Source organism: Spermophilus citellus (assembly GCF_964194105.1).
Source record: "Spermophilus citellus genome assembly, chromosome: 4".
In the NCBI taxonomy this organism is placed as follows: Eukaryota; Metazoa; Chordata; class Mammalia; order Rodentia; family Sciuridae; genus Spermophilus; species Spermophilus citellus.
In genome coordinates this window covers 219,060,134-219,080,979 of record NC_138185.1, presented here as the reverse complement: position 1 = coordinate 219,080,979, position 20,846 = coordinate 219,060,134, and the positions used below count along the sequence as shown (strand labels likewise).

Here is a 20,846-nt window from a genome sequence, read left to right as displayed (position 1 = left end):
AAAAAAAAAAAGTCAGCCAGCCCTTCACAGATAAATCTGATTTGGGATTCAACCAGCTTTGAACAGAAAAGTGTTCTTTGGTAAAGACCCATACTATTTTTGAATTTTGCCACATTTCTAAAAAACACTAATAGAGGAGATCATGTGGTCCCACAGGAGCAATGTTAGAATCAGGATTTTTATTTCATGACAAAGATTCTATATGAAATAATTCAGTAATATTAGGATATAAAAACATATTCTAATTGTTCAAAGGAAAAGATTATTACATTCAATGACTAAACCAAAAATCTAATAGAACATTAGAGTATAATTTTACCATTTTAAAAGTGACTTGAAAGGCAATATTGCTAAACAGTAGGTTCAGGAATTTAAAAAAAATTATGATTTCCAATAGCGGTCTGGAGATATAGCTCAGAAGTAAGGGTGATGTTTAGTTATAAAACACTGCTGGGTTCAATCACTACTTCTGGGGAGGGAGGATTTTCTTTTAATAAGTGCCAAATCAATCAGTATTTCTTTTTATTTTATTTATTATTATTATTACTATTATTATTTTGGTGGTACCTAGGATTGAACCCAGGGGCACTTAACTACTGAGCCACATCCCCAAGCCCTTTTTATATTTTATTTAGATAAAGGGTCCTACTGAGTTGCTTAGGGCCTCTTACTAAGTCCATGAGGCTGGCTCTAAACTCAAGATCTTCCTGCCTCAGCCTCTCAAGCCCTTGGGATTACAGGCGTGTGCCACCATGCCTAGCTTCTTAATTTTTAATTCCTTGGTAATAAAGTCTCTATTCAGAATAAGAAAGTAGGAAATGACTCCCTCACCTCTCAAAAAATATAAATAACATAGATCTAGTGTTACTTACATTCAAAAAACTTTCTAAAGGGGAATTCTAATGGTTCAGGAACATTTATTTTATAGAATGAAGCATTATACAATCCTAGAACTGAAAATAAAAACCATAAAAGTCATTAAAATAAAAAGATTCATAGGCTGGGGCTGGAGCTCAGTTGCAGAACACTTGCCTAGTATGTATGAGGCACTGGGTTCAATCCTCAGCACCAGATAAAAATAAATAAAGGCATTCGGTCCATCTACAACTACCCCCCACCAAATTAAAAATAAATAAAATAAAAAGATTCAAGGAATTCTTTGTTTTTCAAGGACATTTGTAACCATCATGTTAGAAAACAGACAAGTTAGTGAATTGATTTTTTGGGGGTGGGCAGGTTGGGTTAGTACTAGGGATTGAACCCAAGGCATGCTACCACAGAGCTACATGCTACATCCCAGCCATTTTTAGTTTGAGACAGGGTTTTGTTAATTTTCCCAGGCTGGCCTTGAACTTGCCATCCTCCTCCCTCAGATCTCAAGTCTCTGGGATTACAGGCTGTTGCCACCATATCCAGCAACTGTTAATGTTTTTAAGAAGTAAAGAAAGTCTTTGTTTTGCTGTACTTAGATAATGAGAAAACTTAATTGTAATGCTGGCCTGATTATTTAAAATAAGCCACAAATTGGGCATCACATCTGTAATCTCAAGTGACTTGGGAGGCTAAAATAAGAGGATCAAAAGTTCAAGGCCAGTTTCACCAACCCTGTCTAAAAATTTAGTAAGACATGGTCTCAAAATTAAAAAAAGAAAGGTAGGTGGGTAGATTGACTGATTTAGAAAAAAGAAATTAAAATTGTAATTGCAGCAACTTGAAGTCAAACTTAATCAATTTAGCGAGGCCCTAAGCAAACCTGTCTCTAAATAAAAAATAAAATGGGCTGGGGATGTGGCTTGGTAGTTAAACACCTGGTACCCCCCCAAAAAAAAATTAAGTTAAAAAAATCAAATTTTAAAATAAAACAAGCCAGCAAGATGTGTGTAGAAATAGGCCTACAAAGAATTTAGAGAGAAACAATCTTAGAATACTGAACTTTGAACTTCTCCAGTAAAGACACAAATCTTCTGGACAAACACCTCTCCAAAACAACTTTTGGCAAGGACATAACATTCTACTCTTGCACCAACCAATACAGTAGCTACTATTGAGTACATAAATGTAGATAGTGTGATTAAGAATATGAATGCCTAATTTTGGTTAATTTTTATTTAAATGGTCACCTGTGGGTTAGAAACTACCTATGGCTACACTTCTAGACATTAGTATGTTTATAGCTATTGTGATCACTGTAACAAGATAATTCAGGTCATAGAATTAAGCCTTTTTTAAGATTTCCAGTATTAGACATTCAAACTGAATATCACTGTTAGTTTTTTTGTACTAATATTCTCTGAGTTTTTAATACTTTCATTATGATAGTTATACAACTGAGGAATCCATGGTTAGGCTTCTAGTTAAAGCAAAGGTATTTTTAATAATATCTAATACAATCTTCAATTGCAAAATCTTTTTTTTTTTTTTTTAACTAAGTCTTAGAAGTATTAGATGGCAAACAAAGTAGCCATCTAAAGTAAAAATCACTGTGCAGGGTAACACACACCTGTAATCCCAGAGAATACTGGAGAAGCTGAGGCAAGAGGATCCCAGTTTGAGACCAGCCTTACCAAAAGAGAAATGGAATCTCAAACCATAAAAATGGAAAGGATTGGGGATGTAGCTCAGGAGGCTGAGGCAGAAGGATCATAAGTTCAAAGCCAGCCTCAGCAACTTAGCAAGATGCAGTCTTAAAGTAAAAAGGGGGGCTGGGGATGTGGCTCAGTGGTTAAGTGCCCCTGGATTTAAAAAAAAAAAAAAAAAAAAAGACCCTCTTCTGGAAACAAAAACAATAGAATCACTAGTAACGGAAACAATACTCTGGGGTTGTGGCTCAGCGGTGGAGCGCTCGCCTAGCACGGATGAGGCCCTGGGTTTGATCCTTAGAATAATCAATCAATCAATAAATCTATTAAAAAAAACACCTCAAGTTCCAGGTTTACTCGAGCTCCAAACACAGAGAGAGACACACACACATACGTTTAAACCAGCTGTTCCTCAGCTCAAAAAACTGCCTTTCCAAAACTCTCATTTTCTATCAGAAACTCTATTAATGAGAAACGTTAACAGATAAAGAACATAATTTAGAATACTCAAATTACTAACGTGTTAAATTGTTTTTAACTATTATATCCATTGTTTTAAGAAAATATAAATTCAACTAAAGCCAAAATACTGAATTTTCTTCTAAGTTAACACTCTCCATCCTAATATCAAGTTTTCAGCTGTATTTAAAGCTTAAATATGCATTTTCTACTACTCCGGGAAAATTATCACTTTGGGGTATATTTTTTAAATGAATCAAATGAATTCCACACGCAGCTCTAAAAATACCTTTGCTTTAACCAGAAGCCTAACCAAGGATTCCTCAGTTGTATAACTATTCATAATAAAAGCATTAGAAACTCAGAGAATATTAGTACAAAAAAACCACCTCATTGTTGTAGGATTCTGTGAGAGACAACATATATTCTCAAATATAGTAAGCATTTGGGCTGGGGATGCAGATCAGATGTATAGCATTTCCCTAGCATGCAAGAGGCCCTGGGTTCAATTTCTAGCACTACAAAAAAATTTAAAAAGTATGTGTTTTTTGCTGGGGACCAAATCCAGGAACTAACACAGGCTAATATAGTAAACTTTTTTCAACCACTTCAGGGAAACATCTCTAAACAGTAAACATCTCTAAAGAGTATAAATTACTGAGTTCAGCTTTGAAAAGTTATAATCAAAGAGTACTTAGAGCCAGGCACAGAGGCACATCCCTCTAATACCAGTGACTTGTGAGGTTAAGGCAGGAGGATCAAATGCTCAAGGAAAGGGCCAGGGGTGGGGCCGGGACTCAGTAGTAGAGCACTTCCCTCACATGTGTGAAGCACTGGGTCTGATTCTCAGCACCACATGTAAACAAGTGAATAAAATAAAGGTCCACTGACTCACTAAATAAAAAAAAAAAAAAAATCTTTTTTAAAAGTTCAAGGCCAGCCTCAACAACTTAGCAAGACCCTATCTCAAAATAACAAGGGCTAGGGATGTACTTCTGTGTAAAGCATCCCTCGTTTCAATCGCTAGTTGTCCCCCACCCCCAGAGGGGTTCTTAAAAAAATTTCTGAGTTCAATTTTTCTTGCTTTTCTTGTTCAATATTTCTTCAAAATAACCAGAAACAAAATATGTGAACTTCGGTCAATAGTCTAAAATGATCTCTACATTAAACTTTAAATTCTCAAGTAAAACCAAGTGATATAAGACAACTGAACTGCTATGTTCAGTTAGGTATATAGAACAAAATTTCTTTATATACAAAAGAAGAATCTTACCTTGCTTTCACTGATTTCTCGTATCCACTCTTTCACCAAGTTATTTAATTTTCCCAAAATTAAAATCCTGTGAATAAAACAATTGTCAAGTATCAAGCTGTTTGTAATTCTACTTCACTACTGATTAAATGAAAAGATATTTTAAATAAGTGGTTTCCTAAGTTTTATGTTTTTAAGTGATCAGAAACATATACTAGTTAGCTATACGCACTGTTACACTGGGTAAAACATTTCTTCTGATAAATTTTGTACTATAAAAACCAAAAGCACAAAAATCAAAACTAAGAACAGAGCTCTATGTAGAAATAATTAAAAGGTGTCTCTCCTAAGTATCACTTTTATCTGAAACAAATATATAGATAACCCTGATTAACTAAGTAGTGAAGGCCTCAAATTAATTTCAACAATAAAACATTACAAATTAAAATATGTGTGAGGTGCACACTCATACCTGCGCTGCAGCTCCTCTTCCTCTTCAAAAACCCCAAAGGGTTTCAAAGTCTCGATTAGTTTCTGTGTAAGTATGCAGTCAGTCTCCTTGGGGGCTGCTAAGCTGATAGGAGAAGTAATGCCATAGTGCTTCTGCGGCGGCTGTGTTTGTTGTGATCCCTGCGTTGTAACTGGACTAAAAATGGAATTGGATAAAATTATTGCAAAAAAATTCTACAATTTGAAACCAAGCAACATGACTAGAAAAACTACTTTAGCAAAATATATTTCTAAACATAGTTTGCTTCCTGCCACAACTCCATTTTTTTTTTTTTTTTTTTTTTTTGTTCAAAAGACATTGTTTGGTGTAACAAGAGGTAACTCAAAGTAAATGACCAAAAAGAAATTACTTTTCAGCCGGACCCAGTGGCTCAAGCCTGTAATCCTAGTTACAGGTTCAGAAAGGAAGATGGCAAGTTCAAGGCCAGCCTAGGAAACTTAACCAAACTGTCTCAAAATAAAAAAAGGTTTGGGGATGCAGCCCAATGCTAGAGCACTTGCCTAGCATATAGCAGGCTTTGGGTTCCATCCCTGGTATTAGGAGAAAAAAAAAAAAAAAGAAAAATCATTTCTCCTGGTCTCCCAAGTAGTTTAACTTAGTCACATCCTAAGTATCTAAATAAATAAGAATTCATATTATTAGACAAAATGTGATACAGAATACAATAAACTTTTGAAAGAATCTACTCACTAAAAAGGAGACAAAATCCTTTACATTGTTATTTCTAAATTACTGATAAAACTTTGAACAAGAAATATTTTGACAACATAAGACTCCCCAAATGGAACATAACATAAAGCTCACACACAGCACAGCAAACTGTACAAAAAAGTACAACTTGTGAGGAGAAAACCATATTCATACTAAGCTTACTACTAATTTATTTTTAAAAAATTGTAGCTGTAGATGGACAGAATGCCTTTATTTTATTTATTTTTATGCAGTGCTGAGGATCTAACCCAGCCCCTCACACATGCTAGGCAAGCACTCTGCTGCTGAGCTACAGCCCCAGCCCTTATTACTGATTTTTGGAAAAAGAATAGAGGCTCAGGAGGCTGAGACAGGAGGATTACAAGTTCAAAGTCAACCTCAGCAATTCAGCAAGGACCTAAGCAACTCAGCAAGACCCTGTCTAAATAAAAGACAAAAAAGGACTGAGGCGAGGTACAGTAGGTGCACATCTGTAATCCCAGCAGCTCAGGAGGATTTCAAGTTCAAAGTCAGCTTCCGCAAAAGTGAGAAGCTAAAGCAAGTCAGTGAGACCCTGTCTTTAAATAAAATACAAAATAGGTCTGGGAATGTGGCCCCTGAGTTCAATCCCTGACACCAAAAAAGATTAAAAAAAAAAAAAATCTGACAATATTACACAGGTAAGTCGCATGACAAATTTACCAACAGTCACTAGGTTCTAGCCAACAATGTGACTGATTACCATCTTTTATCTTCTAATATTAACACAGATCAAATAATGCTAGGAAGCCCATACTGCTTGTTACTAACTACCCATTGGGCTGAATGTGGTATGTGTTCTAATCAACATTTTCTGTTCTCTTTATATGATGTTTCAACATTCATAAAGACTATAGTAACATTTCCTGAATAAACATAAGATTTATTGTCTTTGGCAGTAATCAATTCATGTCAGATCACTGCCTTGTACTCCTCTAAAAGAAACTGCCTAGCTATGAAAGGCTGTGATGCTAATTCACAAATTCATGTGGGATCCACATGAACAAGCACCAAGGATTTTCTGAAAATGGAAGAAAAGTTTTATTTTCCTAACTTATGCTACTATCATTAAAGTATACATATTAACTTATATATAACTAAACTCATACTGGCATCTTGGTTACTATATATTTTCATTAATCACCAACAGTTCTCAGAATTCCTCAAAACAAACCACAAAGGCAGCCCTCAAAACTGCCTGACCACGCTCTCCTCACAACACATACTAATAATTTCAGATAAAATATTTATATGCTTATTTTTTGAAGTTTTACTCTTTCCAGATTTACTAGGGTATAAATGGTATGCCTAAAAGGGGGAGGGAGACAATATATAAAATTTGGTGAGTTCAGAAATATGTACACACTTTTGTTTCCATCAACACCACAATCAAAATAATAAACATATCCATTGCCTCCAGTTGCCTTGTGTCCCTTTGTTTTATTTTGCTTTGTTGTGGCAGGGTACTACACATGAAATCATTGAATTTTTAAGTGCACATTATGTTACTGTTGAAGAATTTAATTGTTACAAAGTACACTTACCTCAAATCCTAGCATAACTGCATTCTCTTGTGCAAATAAACTATAGTTTTCATGATCATGCTGGAATTACCAGCACTTTTATTAATGATGTGAACATAAAGGGCAGAAATGAAAATGTAAAGTTCATTCTATCCAGGAGAGATTTGATTCAAGCAAAGAAAGCTTTCAAGTCAAATTTAAGTTTCATTAGCTTCAAGCAATAAATCTGTTTTGTACAAATAACATGTTTTTTCTATATTTTTCTCCATTCTGAGGGGTTGTATTCCTTATTAGTTCAGTTTGGATCATCAACAAAACATGAATACACATTCTTTGTGGAATTAAGATTCCTTTTTATCTTTCCCATTTTTCCAAATCTTCAAACGTTTCATTGTCTCAAACATACACACACACAAAAAAAAACCAAAAAAACCCCAATGTTCAGAAAACTCCTCTCTACTTCAACTATCTTGCTATAATAGCAGAATACAGATTCACATTTATAAATTCACACAAAATTAGCACAATTTGAAAAAATTACTGATATCTACATTAGTCTCCACACTTTAATATTTTGATGGGAAAATAAATCATATGCAAGTTAGAAATTTTCTCCCTTTAAAATGTAGTAATATCACCCAGCCTTGGTATTGTAAGAATATGACCATACCCATTTGTTCCGATTCAAAAAAATTATAAAACACATACCTATTTTATGAATATGTAAGTATACATACTGTAGAACATCTATATCAAGTAAGAACATGCATAAAATAAGTAAAAATAAACCCCCTCCCCCAAAAAATGAAGCTTAAAAGATAATTGTGGCTCCAATAAAGATGGTTGCTAGATACTTTGAGTGGCGTAAGGAGAAACAGTAACCATTGTTGTACTAGTAGAGAAGTCTCATTTCTTCCATTTATTTAATTTTTTTTTTTTTTTTTTTTGGTGGGGATTGAACCCAGGACCTTGTGATTCAAGAAATAACACATACCTAGAGGCAAGCACTCAACCAACTGAGCTATATCCCAAGCCCTCTTCCATCTAAATCTAACATTAGAAATGAGAATAGGTAGCCAGTTGCAGTGGACAGGTATACATACCCGTAGAACATCTATATCAAGTAAGAATATGCATAAAATAAGTAAAAATAAACCTAGCTCTAGCATGAGGGAGGCCCTGGGATCTATCTATTGGGGTTGGTGGGGGGAACACATACTAGATGTTAAATATAGAGTAATAAAAACAATTTCAGGAATCTTTTCATTGTTGATCTGTTTCTAACAAAGACAAAAACATACACTTAACACTGGACAACTGGGAACATAAGCCTCAGAAAAAGAAGGATTGTTTTACTTGTCTCCTGGAACCATACAGTAGACCACTACCAACTCCAAAAAGGCAAAGCTCCTCCTTCCACTTCTGCCCATGTCTATCTTTCTCTAGAAACACTTTTAGAAATCAACACATAAAACTACAATATGATGATTCACTAAAATTTCTTATTGGGGCTGGGTGCAATGTGCACACCTACAATTCCAGGCCAGCCTGGCCAATTGATCCAGATTGTCTCAAAACAAAAAATAATAGGCCCTGGGTTCTGTGGCACAGGTTTATAATCCCAGAGGTTTGAGAGGCCAAGGCAGGAGGATCACAAATTCAAAGCTGGCCTCAGCAACCTAGCAAGGCCCTAAGCAACTTAGAGAAACCCAGTTTCTAAATAAAATATAAAACGGGTTGGAGATGGGCTCAGTGGTTAAGTGCCTCTGGGTTCAATCCCAGGTACCAAAAATAAATTAATTAAAAATAAAAAGGGCTGGGGATATACAGCTCACTGGTACAGTACCTTTGGGTTTCATCCCAAGTATCACAAAACAATAAAAGAAAACAAGTACATATGAGCTTTTCCTGAGCATCATTTATTTTCATCTTATGAATGTGATTTGTATTTATGTCTAGGATACTGCTTAAATAAATACCTAAGAATGAAACTGGTGCCCATCCAACAAGTTCTATACTCTCTAAAAATCATACATTTCCATAATAACTAAAGTTTAGGGCGCTAAATTTTTGCTGTTTTTTTTCTCTACCCTCCTTCTAACTTTTCATCCATCTCTGATGAAAACATCTTTGCAGTTATTAAATATGTAACTAAAGCTTCTTAAGTCTTAATCCTTTATAGAGTAGAGTAAGATAAAAATACATACATATACTTATAGGGTTTCTTTTGTTTTTTTGAGACAGGGTCTTGCTAAATTGCTTAGGCTGGTCTGCAATTTGTGGTACTCCTGCCTTAGCTCCCAAGTTGCTGGGATTATAGACATGCACCACAGCGCCCAGCCCTACACATATCAATTTTGCCCCCTCAAAATCACATGACAGCCAAGCATTACATACACACATACACATAAAGACACAACACACGCACCCCTACCTCTTCTTTTCAGGTTCAGGACATGACATATTTTTTCAGAATTTTTCCCTCCTCAGAATATGGGCTATTCTCCTTATTTGTTCTATATAAAGTTGGCCTTTAAAATATATCACCTTTTTTAATAGTAACAACATTCTATGTAGCTAATGCATTACAACTATTCTAGTTCTTATCCTTGGCTATCTTTATGCCACTCCTTTCCTCTCCCTTGCCAGAGAGGTCCAGCACATACACTTGGATTTACCTAGAATTTATTATCTCTCTTTTCTACTTTGAGTAACAAATTATGAAGCTAAAAACTCTAATGCATTTATAACACTAAAGGGCTGTAACAAAACATGAGTTTTCCAATTAATGTTGGAAAAAAGGGTTTCCTTTAGCCATATTAGGTTGTTCAAGACCTAACTCTAATAAAGATACTCTAGCTACAAAGAATTACTTGACTTTTATGTAAAATTAGCATGACTGTTGGCTATTTATTTTGGCTAGATATTTATTTCAAATGTTTGGGCAACCAATTTTAATTAATATGCACAAAATGAACTATCAAAAACAACCTAGGAGTCAGTTATGGTGACCCATGCCTGTAATCCCAGGGGCTTAAGAGGCTGAGGCAGGAGGATCACAAATTCAAAAACAGCCTCAGCAACTTAGCAATGACCTAAACAGCTTGGTGAGACCCTGTCTCAAAATATAAAAAGGGCTGAGGATGTGGCTCAGTGAATAAGCACCACTGGATTCAATCCCTGGTACCAAAACACACACACACACACACACACACACACACACACCACCCAAACTTGGTAATTATAAAACTAACTCAAATAGTACAAATTCCTATAATCTGTTAATTGTAATTCAGCAGCCATGCATTCAAACAAAGTGTGATCAATGTCTGAATATATTATGATAATATTATACATTTTAAGTCAAATCTAAATTCCTCATTATTTCAAAATACTTAATAATTATAACCAGGCATGGTGGTGCACACCTATAATCCAAGCAATGTGGGAAGCGGAGACAGGAGGATTGCAAGCTCAAGGCAAGTCTCAGCAATCTAGTGAGAACTGTCTCTTTATTAAAACAGAAAGGTTGGGGAAATTGACCCTGAGTTCAATCCCTATACCCCCCCACACACACACACACAAAAGAAAAAAAAATTGTATAAGTACTAAGAGAAAATGAACAATAGTATTTTCCGTGCATAATTAAGACAAAACATAAAAGCCACACCCCAAAACAAATTGTGTTATACAATTTATGTAACAAAAAATACATCAGTAAGAAAGGTTACAGCAAATAATAGGAAAAACAGAATTGTTAAATAATTTTTTTAAAGTGTCACTTCAAATCAGGGAAGCTAATTAAAACCAACAAACTAGAGAAAAACAAAATTTTTACCAACTAAACATTCAGGGATAACAAGGAACGTTGTAAACCTCCAATGTTAGCAATGGTGTTAACAATATGCACTCCCAATGGAAGTGAACTTGGCATATCACTTAAAAAACAATCTGGCAATATTCAAATATTAAAATGCATATGCCAATTTTAAAAGTTTATGTCTAACAACCTCACCTATAGCAATTTATCTTTTAAAAACATCAGGACAAGGGCTGGGGTTGAGTGGTAGGCACATGCCTGGCATGTGTGAGGCATTGGGTTTGACTCTAAGCACCACATAAAAATAAATAAAATAAAATAAAGGTCTATCAACTAAAAAAAAAAAAAAAAAAAATTCTAGGACAATTTGGGCACTGGGATGCATGCCTAAAACCCAAGCAACTCCAGAGGCCAAGGGAGGAATATCACAAGTTTCCCAGGCCAGTCTCAACAATTTAACAAGACACTCAGCAACCTAGTGAGAACCTATCTCAAAGGGCTGGGGATGTAGTTCAATGGTAAAACACCCGTGGATTCAATCCCTAGTAAAAGATACTGAAGGTTGTTCACTGGAGGGATCCCTGTATGCAATACATTAAAAAAAAAAAAAAAAACAGGAAGCCGCCTAAATACCATCAACATAAGATTAATTACAGTACATGCTTACACAATAATACTATGCCATATAAAAAGGGGGTAGTCAGCACATGCAGTAGCATGAAAAGATGCACACAAAATGTCAGATAAAAAAAGCTGCAGAAAAATTTAAAACTACACTGAGATTCTATTTTACTCCAGTGAGAATGGCAAGAAACAAGTAACAATAAATGTTGAGGAGGATGTGGGAACATCATATTCATACATTGCTGCAAATTGGTGCAATAACTCTGAAAAGAAGTATGGAGATTCCTTAGAAAACTTGGAATGGAACCACCATTTGACCCAGTTATTCCATTCCTTGGTGTATACCCAAAGGACTTAAAATCAACATACTATAGTGACAGAGTCACATCAATGTTTATAGCAGCTCAATTCAAGACTGCTAAGCTATGGAACCAACCTAGATGTCCTTTAACAGATAAATGGATAGAAACTGTGGTATATACACAAAATGGAATATTACTCAGCCCTAAAGAAGAATGAAATGATGGTGTTTGCTATTAAATGGATGGAACTAGAGGCTATCATGTTAAGTGAAATAAACAAATTCCCCACACCTCCACCTCCACACACACAAAACAACAACAACAACAACAATGGCCAAAGGTTCTTTCTGATATGTGTATATGCTAACACACAATAGGGGGCGGGTAAAAGAAGTTCAGTGGGTCAGACAAAGGGGAATGAAGGGAAGGGAGAGGGGATGGGAATAAGAAAGACAATAAAATGAATAGGACATAACCTTCCTATGTTCATATATGAACAAGCACCAGTTTAACTTCACATCATGTATACTTCAAGAATGGGATCCTAATTTGAATAAGTTATACTCCATGTATGTATAACATGTCAAAATACACTCTATTGTCATGTGTATCTGAAAAAAACAAATAAAATAAAAAGTAAATCACTTTACTGCTCCAAAACACTTAACTCAATTTCCCAACAATCATTTTCTCACTTAAGTTACTTTTAACAGAAAAGTATAGTACTCATAACTACATATGAAAGACGATGTTAAAATCAGAAATACAGGGATGTTTAAGATAGTCTCTGTTCTGGATAACAATGAGAAATTTACTCTGGGATTCAGATCCTTAATAATAAATGCAAAATAAAAGCCTGAAAAAAAATAAAGAAGTATGGCTACGCAGAGAGAAAATAGGCAGTTTAGGCTGATAACACACAAAGGACAACATCATTTCCCCAGTGGCATTTTCCCAAACATTCAATGTTTTAAGCACTTTGCCTCCCCCCAATTTATACAAAGTTCGGACTATTGATGAATGAATCTCTGTCTCCTAATGTTGGCATTTGGAACAAGTTGTGGTCCATGCTATCAACAGGGTCAACTTGTCTAAAAATTTATAGCCCCTACCCAACAGAAAATAATTTTATCATTTCTATGATAAAGTTAAAATTGAAAGCTTAACTTGCTAGATAGTCTTGTTTAGAAGCAATCAGATAAACTAAAATAACTTCTCGTATATAGGTAATTTGCTGCCCAAAGGTCTGACCTTAAACATAATATGTGCATTCAGTTAAGCAAAGAAAAAGAGTTTGGATGGAGAAGGAAAGAAGTATTTCTCTAAAGTATCTTAATGTACAAAATATATCATCCTCTTTCACAAGGCATAGCAAATAATGACAGAAACTCAAGAGTCAAGCATATAACCAAGGTAATCTATTTCCTAAGAAATTATTCTAAGGTTGGACGCACTGGCAGATACCTGTATTACAGGTACAACTGAGGTAGGAGGACCCCAAGTTCTCCAGCTAGTCAATCTAGAAAGACCCTGTTCTCAAAATTTATAAATAAAGGCCTGGGAAGTGGCTTCACAGTAGAGGACCCCTAGCTTCAATATCAGAACGAGGGTGGAGTGGGAAAGGTGAGGATAGCTGACCACTTGTTCTATGTTAAATTGTTCTAAGTATGTTTAGAACACAACTGTATTCTTGAAAAATATATTCAAGGTGGTTGATCCAGCCAATATTTAGTAGGCAGCATCAGAGGATCAAACAGAGAGGTAAATTTATGCTCAATAGGAATAAAACAGGATGAAGCACAAGGTCAAACAAGGTTGATTATGTAGGCAACAGGTACTTGCTATTCAATTACTACAATGGCCAGGTTACTATCCTCCCTTCCTAAAGGTACTTCTGAGGGCCCCACTGCCTTCTTTCTCCTAACTATCTAGGAGAAATTAAACAACAATAACCTCAGATTCTCAAATTGCAGTACTCCTGTATCAACCTGCCAAGTACACCTTGAAAATGAAGGCAATATAAAGAGAAGCTGAAAAAAAATATATTAAAATGTGTCAGAAAAGTAAAGAATATATAAAACCCCAAGGAAACCCACCATTCTATATAACTAAAATGTATTAATAAAAAAATTAAAGCATAGTTTTATATACATTAATGCTAGGAAATGCAATTTAAACACTTCAGGTGACCAAAATGACTGTGACACTATTCTTAACCCCAAACTGTAGAAACTAATAAAATACAATGAGCTGGTTTCTGGATAAAATATAGGTTAATATGAATTTGCAAAATAATTCCGATAGAAGAAAGAAATGACATCTAACAAATCCTCACATTTTTTACTTTCCCAAATCCTTAAATTCCAGGCTGGGGATGTGAGTCACTGATCCCCACAGCCCTGGGTTCAATCCCCAGTACCACCAAAAAATAAAACGCTAAATAGGACCAAATACTTAAATTTCCACAATTAAGAATGTGGAAAACGCTGGCCTAATACCCAAAATTCCCACAGAAGCATCTACACCCAGTCACTAAAAATACTTGCCAGGTACTGTCCATAGTCCCAGGTACCTGAAAAGCCAAGGCAAAAGCTTCTCTTGAGCCCAGAAGTTCTGAGCCAGCCTGGGCAACAGTCTAGGAGCAAAGAAGAAAGACAATGGAAAAGGGAAAAAGGAAAAGGGCTGGGGCGGGGATTACCTACGAAAATCTTAGGTTCTACAGAATATATTACACTGTGTGTATGTAAGTATATAGTATGTTTTCTGTAAATAGTTTGATATTTAAATTTTTTTCTATACCAAAAAAACCTTGAGCTTGAACATTTCTTTTTTTGAGATGGGTATCCCTATGTTTTCAAGTTGGACTCAAGCAATCCTCCCACCTCCTGTCACCCCAGCACTAGGACTGTAAAAAGGACTTCCTTTTGACTGAAAATGTCCAATGGATGGCTAAAAGCAGGATTAAAGACTTGGCATCTCTGCCTGCATTTTGCATTCATCTTCTTTGCTCCTAGTCACCTTGGATTCCAGGAACAAGGTCTGATAGATAAATATCTTTTGATGAGTTCAAGTTACCCACAGTTAACAGCAATTTCTTATCCAGGACAAGGTCCTGCCTGCCCAATCCTGAGATAACAACAGACAGACCTGATCAACTTCGCCTGCTTTGGCAGCTGTGCAATCCCTCCAGCTATGCAGACCCCTCACCATTGCCCCTATTCCCCTTTCTATGAAACTTCAAAGTCATTTTCAGTCTCTGGAAGACACAGCTAAGGGCACCGGTCTCCTGTGTTCCTCATATGGCCATGCTGATAAAAGTTCCTTTCATGTTTTTCACCATTACCTTTTCTGTTTGGTTTTTGGGATGAGTGATCTGATTTGATTTGTTGGATTTTCAGTCTGGGCTCTGGCCTAGGACTCTGGTATCAGGACTACAAGTTAGCACCATAGCACCTTGGGAAAAATGGGTCTTAAAATGTAAACTGACTCCAGCTGAACTGATCAAACCTGGTTCTCAACAGAATCCACAAAAGATGGGATAAGCATGGAAACCAGAACTAATTTAAACACCAATCTACAACTTAGCACCCTCAAAAACTTGGCCAAGGGGATACTTTCAGCCTCACTTTAATCTATTTTAAGAGGAACCAATACTTCCAGCAACACTACTACCTTGTAAATCATAAGCCAAGATTATGCAATTATTTAAAAGCAATTGAATAGGACACAGTGGCTCATGCCTAAATCCCAGCAACCAGGGAGGATGAGGCAGGAGGATCCCAAGTTTGAGGCCAACCTGAGCAACCAAGCATTAAGAAATTGTCTCAAAATTTAAAAGGGGCAGGGGGAGGCTGGGGTATAGCTTGGTGGTAAAGCATCCCAAGGTTCAAACCCCAGTACCACACCAAAAAAAAAAAAAAAAAGCAGCTACAATACTTAAAATACAGAATAAAAAACAAAAGAAATGAGAAACAGCTAAGAATCCAAATGGTCTCATTTTCTAGGAAAGTATTTTTTATAAATGTGCCTTCATGCAAATGAAGGTGATAAATTTAAGTGAAATGGTAACATAAAGTTGACTTAGTTACCAAGGAATGGAATGTTCCGATGAACTAAAACACTTTGAAATTTATGTTATTAAATAAGAAGGCTTTCACTTTAGGAGGAAAATCAAGAAACAGGAATTGAATAAGCTCATAAACTTACTCAATCTACCATCTTCCATCTCAGTTTCTCTACTAAAAAAGCATGAACTGAAAACACTCTTAAAGATAAAAACACCCCACATTCCAAAACCATTCACTGAGTAGCAAGCAATTCACTACAAACGCTCCAAAATCTTAAAACAAAGAGTCAGGGGCTGAGGATACAGAAAAGTGGTAGTCTGCAAGGCCTTATGTTTAATCCCTAGTCCTGTCCTCACCTCCCCAAAAAACTAGTTATGATAATAAAGCTAAAACAATCCCAAACCCTGTGTAATCTGTTGCATTAACGTCTAGCCTACCATTTTCAGCAAGATAAGTAAGACCCATAAAGAAAAGTATCATGTTTTCTCATATATGGAAGCTGGGAGGGGAGGGGTAGAGATGCAATGAAAGTAAAGGGGAGATCATTAGAGGAGAGGCAGACAGGGGAGGGAGGAAAGCTGGGAGATACTGGGGAGTAAAATGATAAAATTATGTTTTTATGTATGTATGAATATGCCACAATGAATTCTACCATTCTGTATAACTAATATGTAAATAACAAAACTCTGACCTACTTTGTACTCTGAATGTACCTTTTAATCAGGTATGACTTTATTACATCATGACTGTCATTTGGAAAATAATGAATTCACTGAATTCCAAATACTAACACACATTATGCAACATCAAAAAACCTACATCCATTAATACCATCACTACCTGGACACAGTGGCATATGCCTTTAATCTCAGCAGCTTGGGAGGATGAGGCAAGAGTATCCAATGGTCAAGGCTAGCCTGGGCAACTTCGAAAGACCCTCTCTCAAAATAAAAAAATAAAAAGGGCTGGGGATGTAGCTCAGCATCCTGGGTTCAATCTCCATTGGAGGGGATTCATCACCAATATCATCTTTTAAGTACTGGGAAGGTGTCACATTCACAATTACAGAAACAAGCTTTCCAAAATTCCAATTTTTGCTTAAAAGCTCAATTGTTTTTACTGGCTACAAATACTGCGAGTTGTTCTTTTTTCTTTGGGGGCACCAGGATTGAACTCAGGAGCACTCAACCACTGAGCCACATTCTCAGCCCTATTTTGAATTTTACTTAGAGACAGGGTCTCATTGAATTGCTTAGGGCTTTGCTTTTGCTGAGGCTGGCTTTGAACTCACCATTCTTTTGCTTCAGCCTCCAGAGCCACTGGGATTACAGGTATGAGCCACCACACCTAGCTAGCTGTTTTCTTGAAGTGACAGGGGAGGTTCAAAGTTCCTGCTAAATATTCAAACTTGAATATCAACAATTCATCACCAGTTCTGGTAAAGGAGCGCCATGGGGGAGGCTGGGGGGAATAGGTTAAACTGGGTGTGGTAGCACACACCTGTAATCCCAGCAACCTGGGGGAGGCTGAGGCAGGATTGCCAAATTCAAGACCAGCCTTAGCAATTTAGTGAGGTCCTAAGCAACTTAGCAAGACCATCTCAAAATAAAAAATTAAAAAGGCTGGGGATGTGGCTCAGTGGTTAAGCACACCTAGGTTCAGTCTCCAGTACCAAAAATTAAGTAAACAAAACCACTAGATTAGCTTAGAAGACAAACCAAACAAGTACTCATCCTCAAAAATCACTATTCTACTTTCTATTATCAAAGCATATTAAAAAGACAACCTCATGGGCTGGAGTTGTGGCTCAGTGGTAGAGCACTTGCTTGGCATGTGTGAGGCCCTGGGTTTGAGCCTCAGTACCACATATAAATAAATAAACATATAAAATAAAAGACCCATTAGTACACATATAAATAAAAGACCCTCAGTATCACATATAATTACATAAACAGAGAAAATAATGTAAAAGACACTTTAAGGATGAAAATTTAATTCTTTTTCTTTGTAGAGCTAGGGAATCAAATCTAGGAGCACTCTACCATTGAGCCCCAGCCCAAATAAACTTTGTGATTTTTGGTACTGGGAATTTAATCCAGACACTGCCACCAAGCTACATACCCAGTCCTTTTTATTATTTTCTTTTAAGTTTTGAGACAGGTAGGGTCTTGTAAAATTGCCAAGGCTGGTCTTGAACTTATGATTCTTCTGCCTTAACCTCTAGTGGCAAGCCCCTACATGCCCAGTAAATTAACATTTTTTAATGCTTCATCAAGAACCTTCTGAACTGTGTAGTAAAAAAATATGACATGTACAATATGGAGCCACCTCTGCCTTGACTGATCCTAAGGCACTAGCAGCATTACTCAATTACTCACCATTACTTTCACACTATCAGTGCAAATGCCAGAAGTAAAAGACATAGTATCTCATTATTATTAAAGATCTTAGGTACCCTCTAAAAGGATCTCAGTGACAACCTCCACTCCAGGCATCCACAAATAGCACTCAAGAAACACTGCTATAAGTATAGTTACTAACCAGAAGATCCCAGTTCTACCTTTTATGGCTACATGAAACTACCCTAATTCCCTTTCTTGTGACAGCTTCCACAATGTTTGGGAGAAAATCTCTGGTCTCCCCTTTAGCAAGACTTAAATGTCTTTTCCAGTAATTTCAATATTCTTTGTGGCATGAATGCTTGGTCATTGATGTTGATTACTCTCCTTTATGTCCTTTTATTTAAAGTATGATAGCCACAACTCAAGTGATTTCTCTTTTACATTTATACAGGGACTATATTAATCTTCTCTATATTATTCTAGTTTTCATATACTCATTTTGCTGAAGTGAAAATTTAATAGAAACTTATACCTTCCTTCCTCAAAGAATGTTAGAAAAAAGCAGGTGCATTTAGATTTACTTGAAATTTTTTTAAAATCTTTAATATTTATTTTTTTAGTTTTCAGCGGACACAACATCTTTCTTTGTATGTGGTGCTGAGGATCGAACCCGGGCCGCACGCATGCCAGGCGAGCGCGCTACCACTTGAGCCACATCCCCAGCCCGATTTACTTGAAATTGCTCCATGAAACCATTTTCTTTAGAGTATACATTTCCTCCATCTTTATTACTGACATAATTATCAAAAATAGGAGTCCCTTTTCAAAAATAGCAATGAACTGTAAGCTAACACTAAATCATCACGACATCATTTGAACATTTATCTGAATTCCTTCTAAACTGAAAAACTGCCACAAAAAATCTTGTTTGATCTGGGCTCCCCCCAGGGCATCTTTTTCCAATTCCATGATAATACCAATCAACAGAAACCTCACCAATTTTAAATCTTTGCTAAAAAAGTATTCTAATTACAAAAATAATCTGAGAGGTCTCTAAACAAAATATCAGGGGTGAGTGAGTGAGGCTGGGGCACAAGAGGGAGTCAGAAGATACTTTTTTCAAATAATTATGTAAAATGCGATAGATGTCATTAAAGGCATGTGTCAAAATTAAAGTCTCACCTTTAAAGACACACATATATTTACTTAACTTTTACATATATATATATATATATAAACTTCTTTTTTCTAGTTATAAATTATATTTGCAAAAACGAAATTGTTCCTACTTTCACAAAGTTAAGCTGACTTAACACTGGGTGCCTAGAAACCATAAAATCTTTACCTTGAATTTGATTTAAACAAAACGTCAACTGTCAATGACACGCTTCGTTTGGAATGCAAAGATGAAGAAAACTCAGCCTTTCGTCTTTTTAAAAGGGGCACTCTATACACCTCAAAACTGGAAGGAATGCAGTCTCAAAGTGGAGGCCTCTACACTGCTGAATATAAGGCTCTAATCTACTTTTTGATCCCAGAAACAAGTTTTCAAACTGCATCTTGTTCTTAGGAAGAAAAAAAGAGGGAGAGAAAACTTTTTTAAAACCTTGTAGGGCTACGTAAGTACCCGCTGTAGGACTAGCGGATCAGAAGGGGTCAGGGAACGAGCTCTCTCTAATAAGGGTGCAATCGGGGGCGGAGAGGAGCGTCCGTGGGCAGCGAGGGCGAAGGACGCCGAAGGGAATCCCGTGACCCACCCGGACGAGACCGAGCACACGCACCGGGGGCACCCCGTACCGGAGCACCGGGAGGCCGCGGCGGGGCCGCAGGAGCGGGCCTGGAAGCTCAGACCCGGTCTCACCCGCGCTCACGCAGGTTTGCATAAGGGAAGCGGAAGTGGGTAACTCAAGCGCACGACAGGGGCGCACAGAGAACGGGAAGAACGGAGGGGCCCGACAGAGGCTGACGCGCCGGCGGCGGCGAGAGCGAGGAGGCGCGAGCGCAGAGGGCCCGCCAGCCGCGCTGCCGGGCGCCGTTCCGTACCCAGCGCCGGAGGAGCAGCGGGAGCAGCCCCGGCTCTTCCGGAAGGGGAAGGCCCCCGGCCCGACGGCCGCGGCCCGGCCAGGAAGGGGTGGGAGACGCAGGCACCGGGCGGCGGCAGCGGGCCCGGGCGGCCGTCCGCCGGCAGCGGGCAGGGTGCGGGCCCGGCTCGCGCCGCCCCTCCCCCTCCCCGACGCCCCCGAGGCCCGGCCGGCGTGCGAGAGCAAACAGAACACGAATCACTTACAACGGCATCGTCTCCTGCGCCGGCACCGCCCAGTCACTTCCCCCCCGCAACCGCCGCCGCTGCCGCCCTGGGCATGATCCACTGAGGCGGGAGGGAGGGGGGGGCCTGCCTCAGCCCTGGGTCCAACCCCACTCCCGCAACCGCTCCCGCCGCTTTAAGCGCTTCTCCTCCTTCCCCTTCGTCCTAACATGGCGCCCGAGCGCTACCACAGCAACGTTCTAGAACCGCTGACGCCGCCACGCACGCCGTGCGCGCGCCTGCGCGCCAGACACCCGGCACCGCGCCGCCTCACGGGAAGCGTAGTTTGCGTAGCGACCGTGGGCCCTCAGTTCCCACCTTGATCCTCCCACG

At 37.8% G+C, this 20,846-nt stretch overlaps 1 protein-coding gene across 6 annotated transcripts in view; it reads right to left on the bottom strand.

Moving 5' to 3' along the window:
• PAPOLA (poly(A) polymerase alpha) overlaps positions 1-20,700 on the bottom strand; it is a 64,424-nt gene extending 43,724 nt beyond the window's left edge. For 3 of the 6 annotated variants that reach the window (XR_014021887.1, XM_081293468.1, XM_081293471.1), the window contains exons 1-4: positions 20,496-20,699; positions 14,346-14,434; positions 4,763-4,936; positions 4,312-4,378 (exon numbers count right to left, since the gene is read on the bottom strand). Coding sequence is in view for 5 of the 6 variants with exons in the window: in XM_081293468.1 (XP_081149594.1) it covers positions 4,312-4,378; positions 4,763-4,936; positions 14,346-14,359 (255 nt within the window). In the remaining variant the exon portion in view is untranslated. Of the gene's footprint in view, positions 1-4,311; positions 4,379-4,762; positions 4,937-14,345; positions 14,435-20,495 lie in introns of all 6 variants that reach the window. The other 3 variants (XM_081293469.1, XM_081293472.1, XM_081293470.1) reach the window with 2 other exon arrangements.
• Positions 20,701-20,846: the final 146 nt, after the last annotated feature.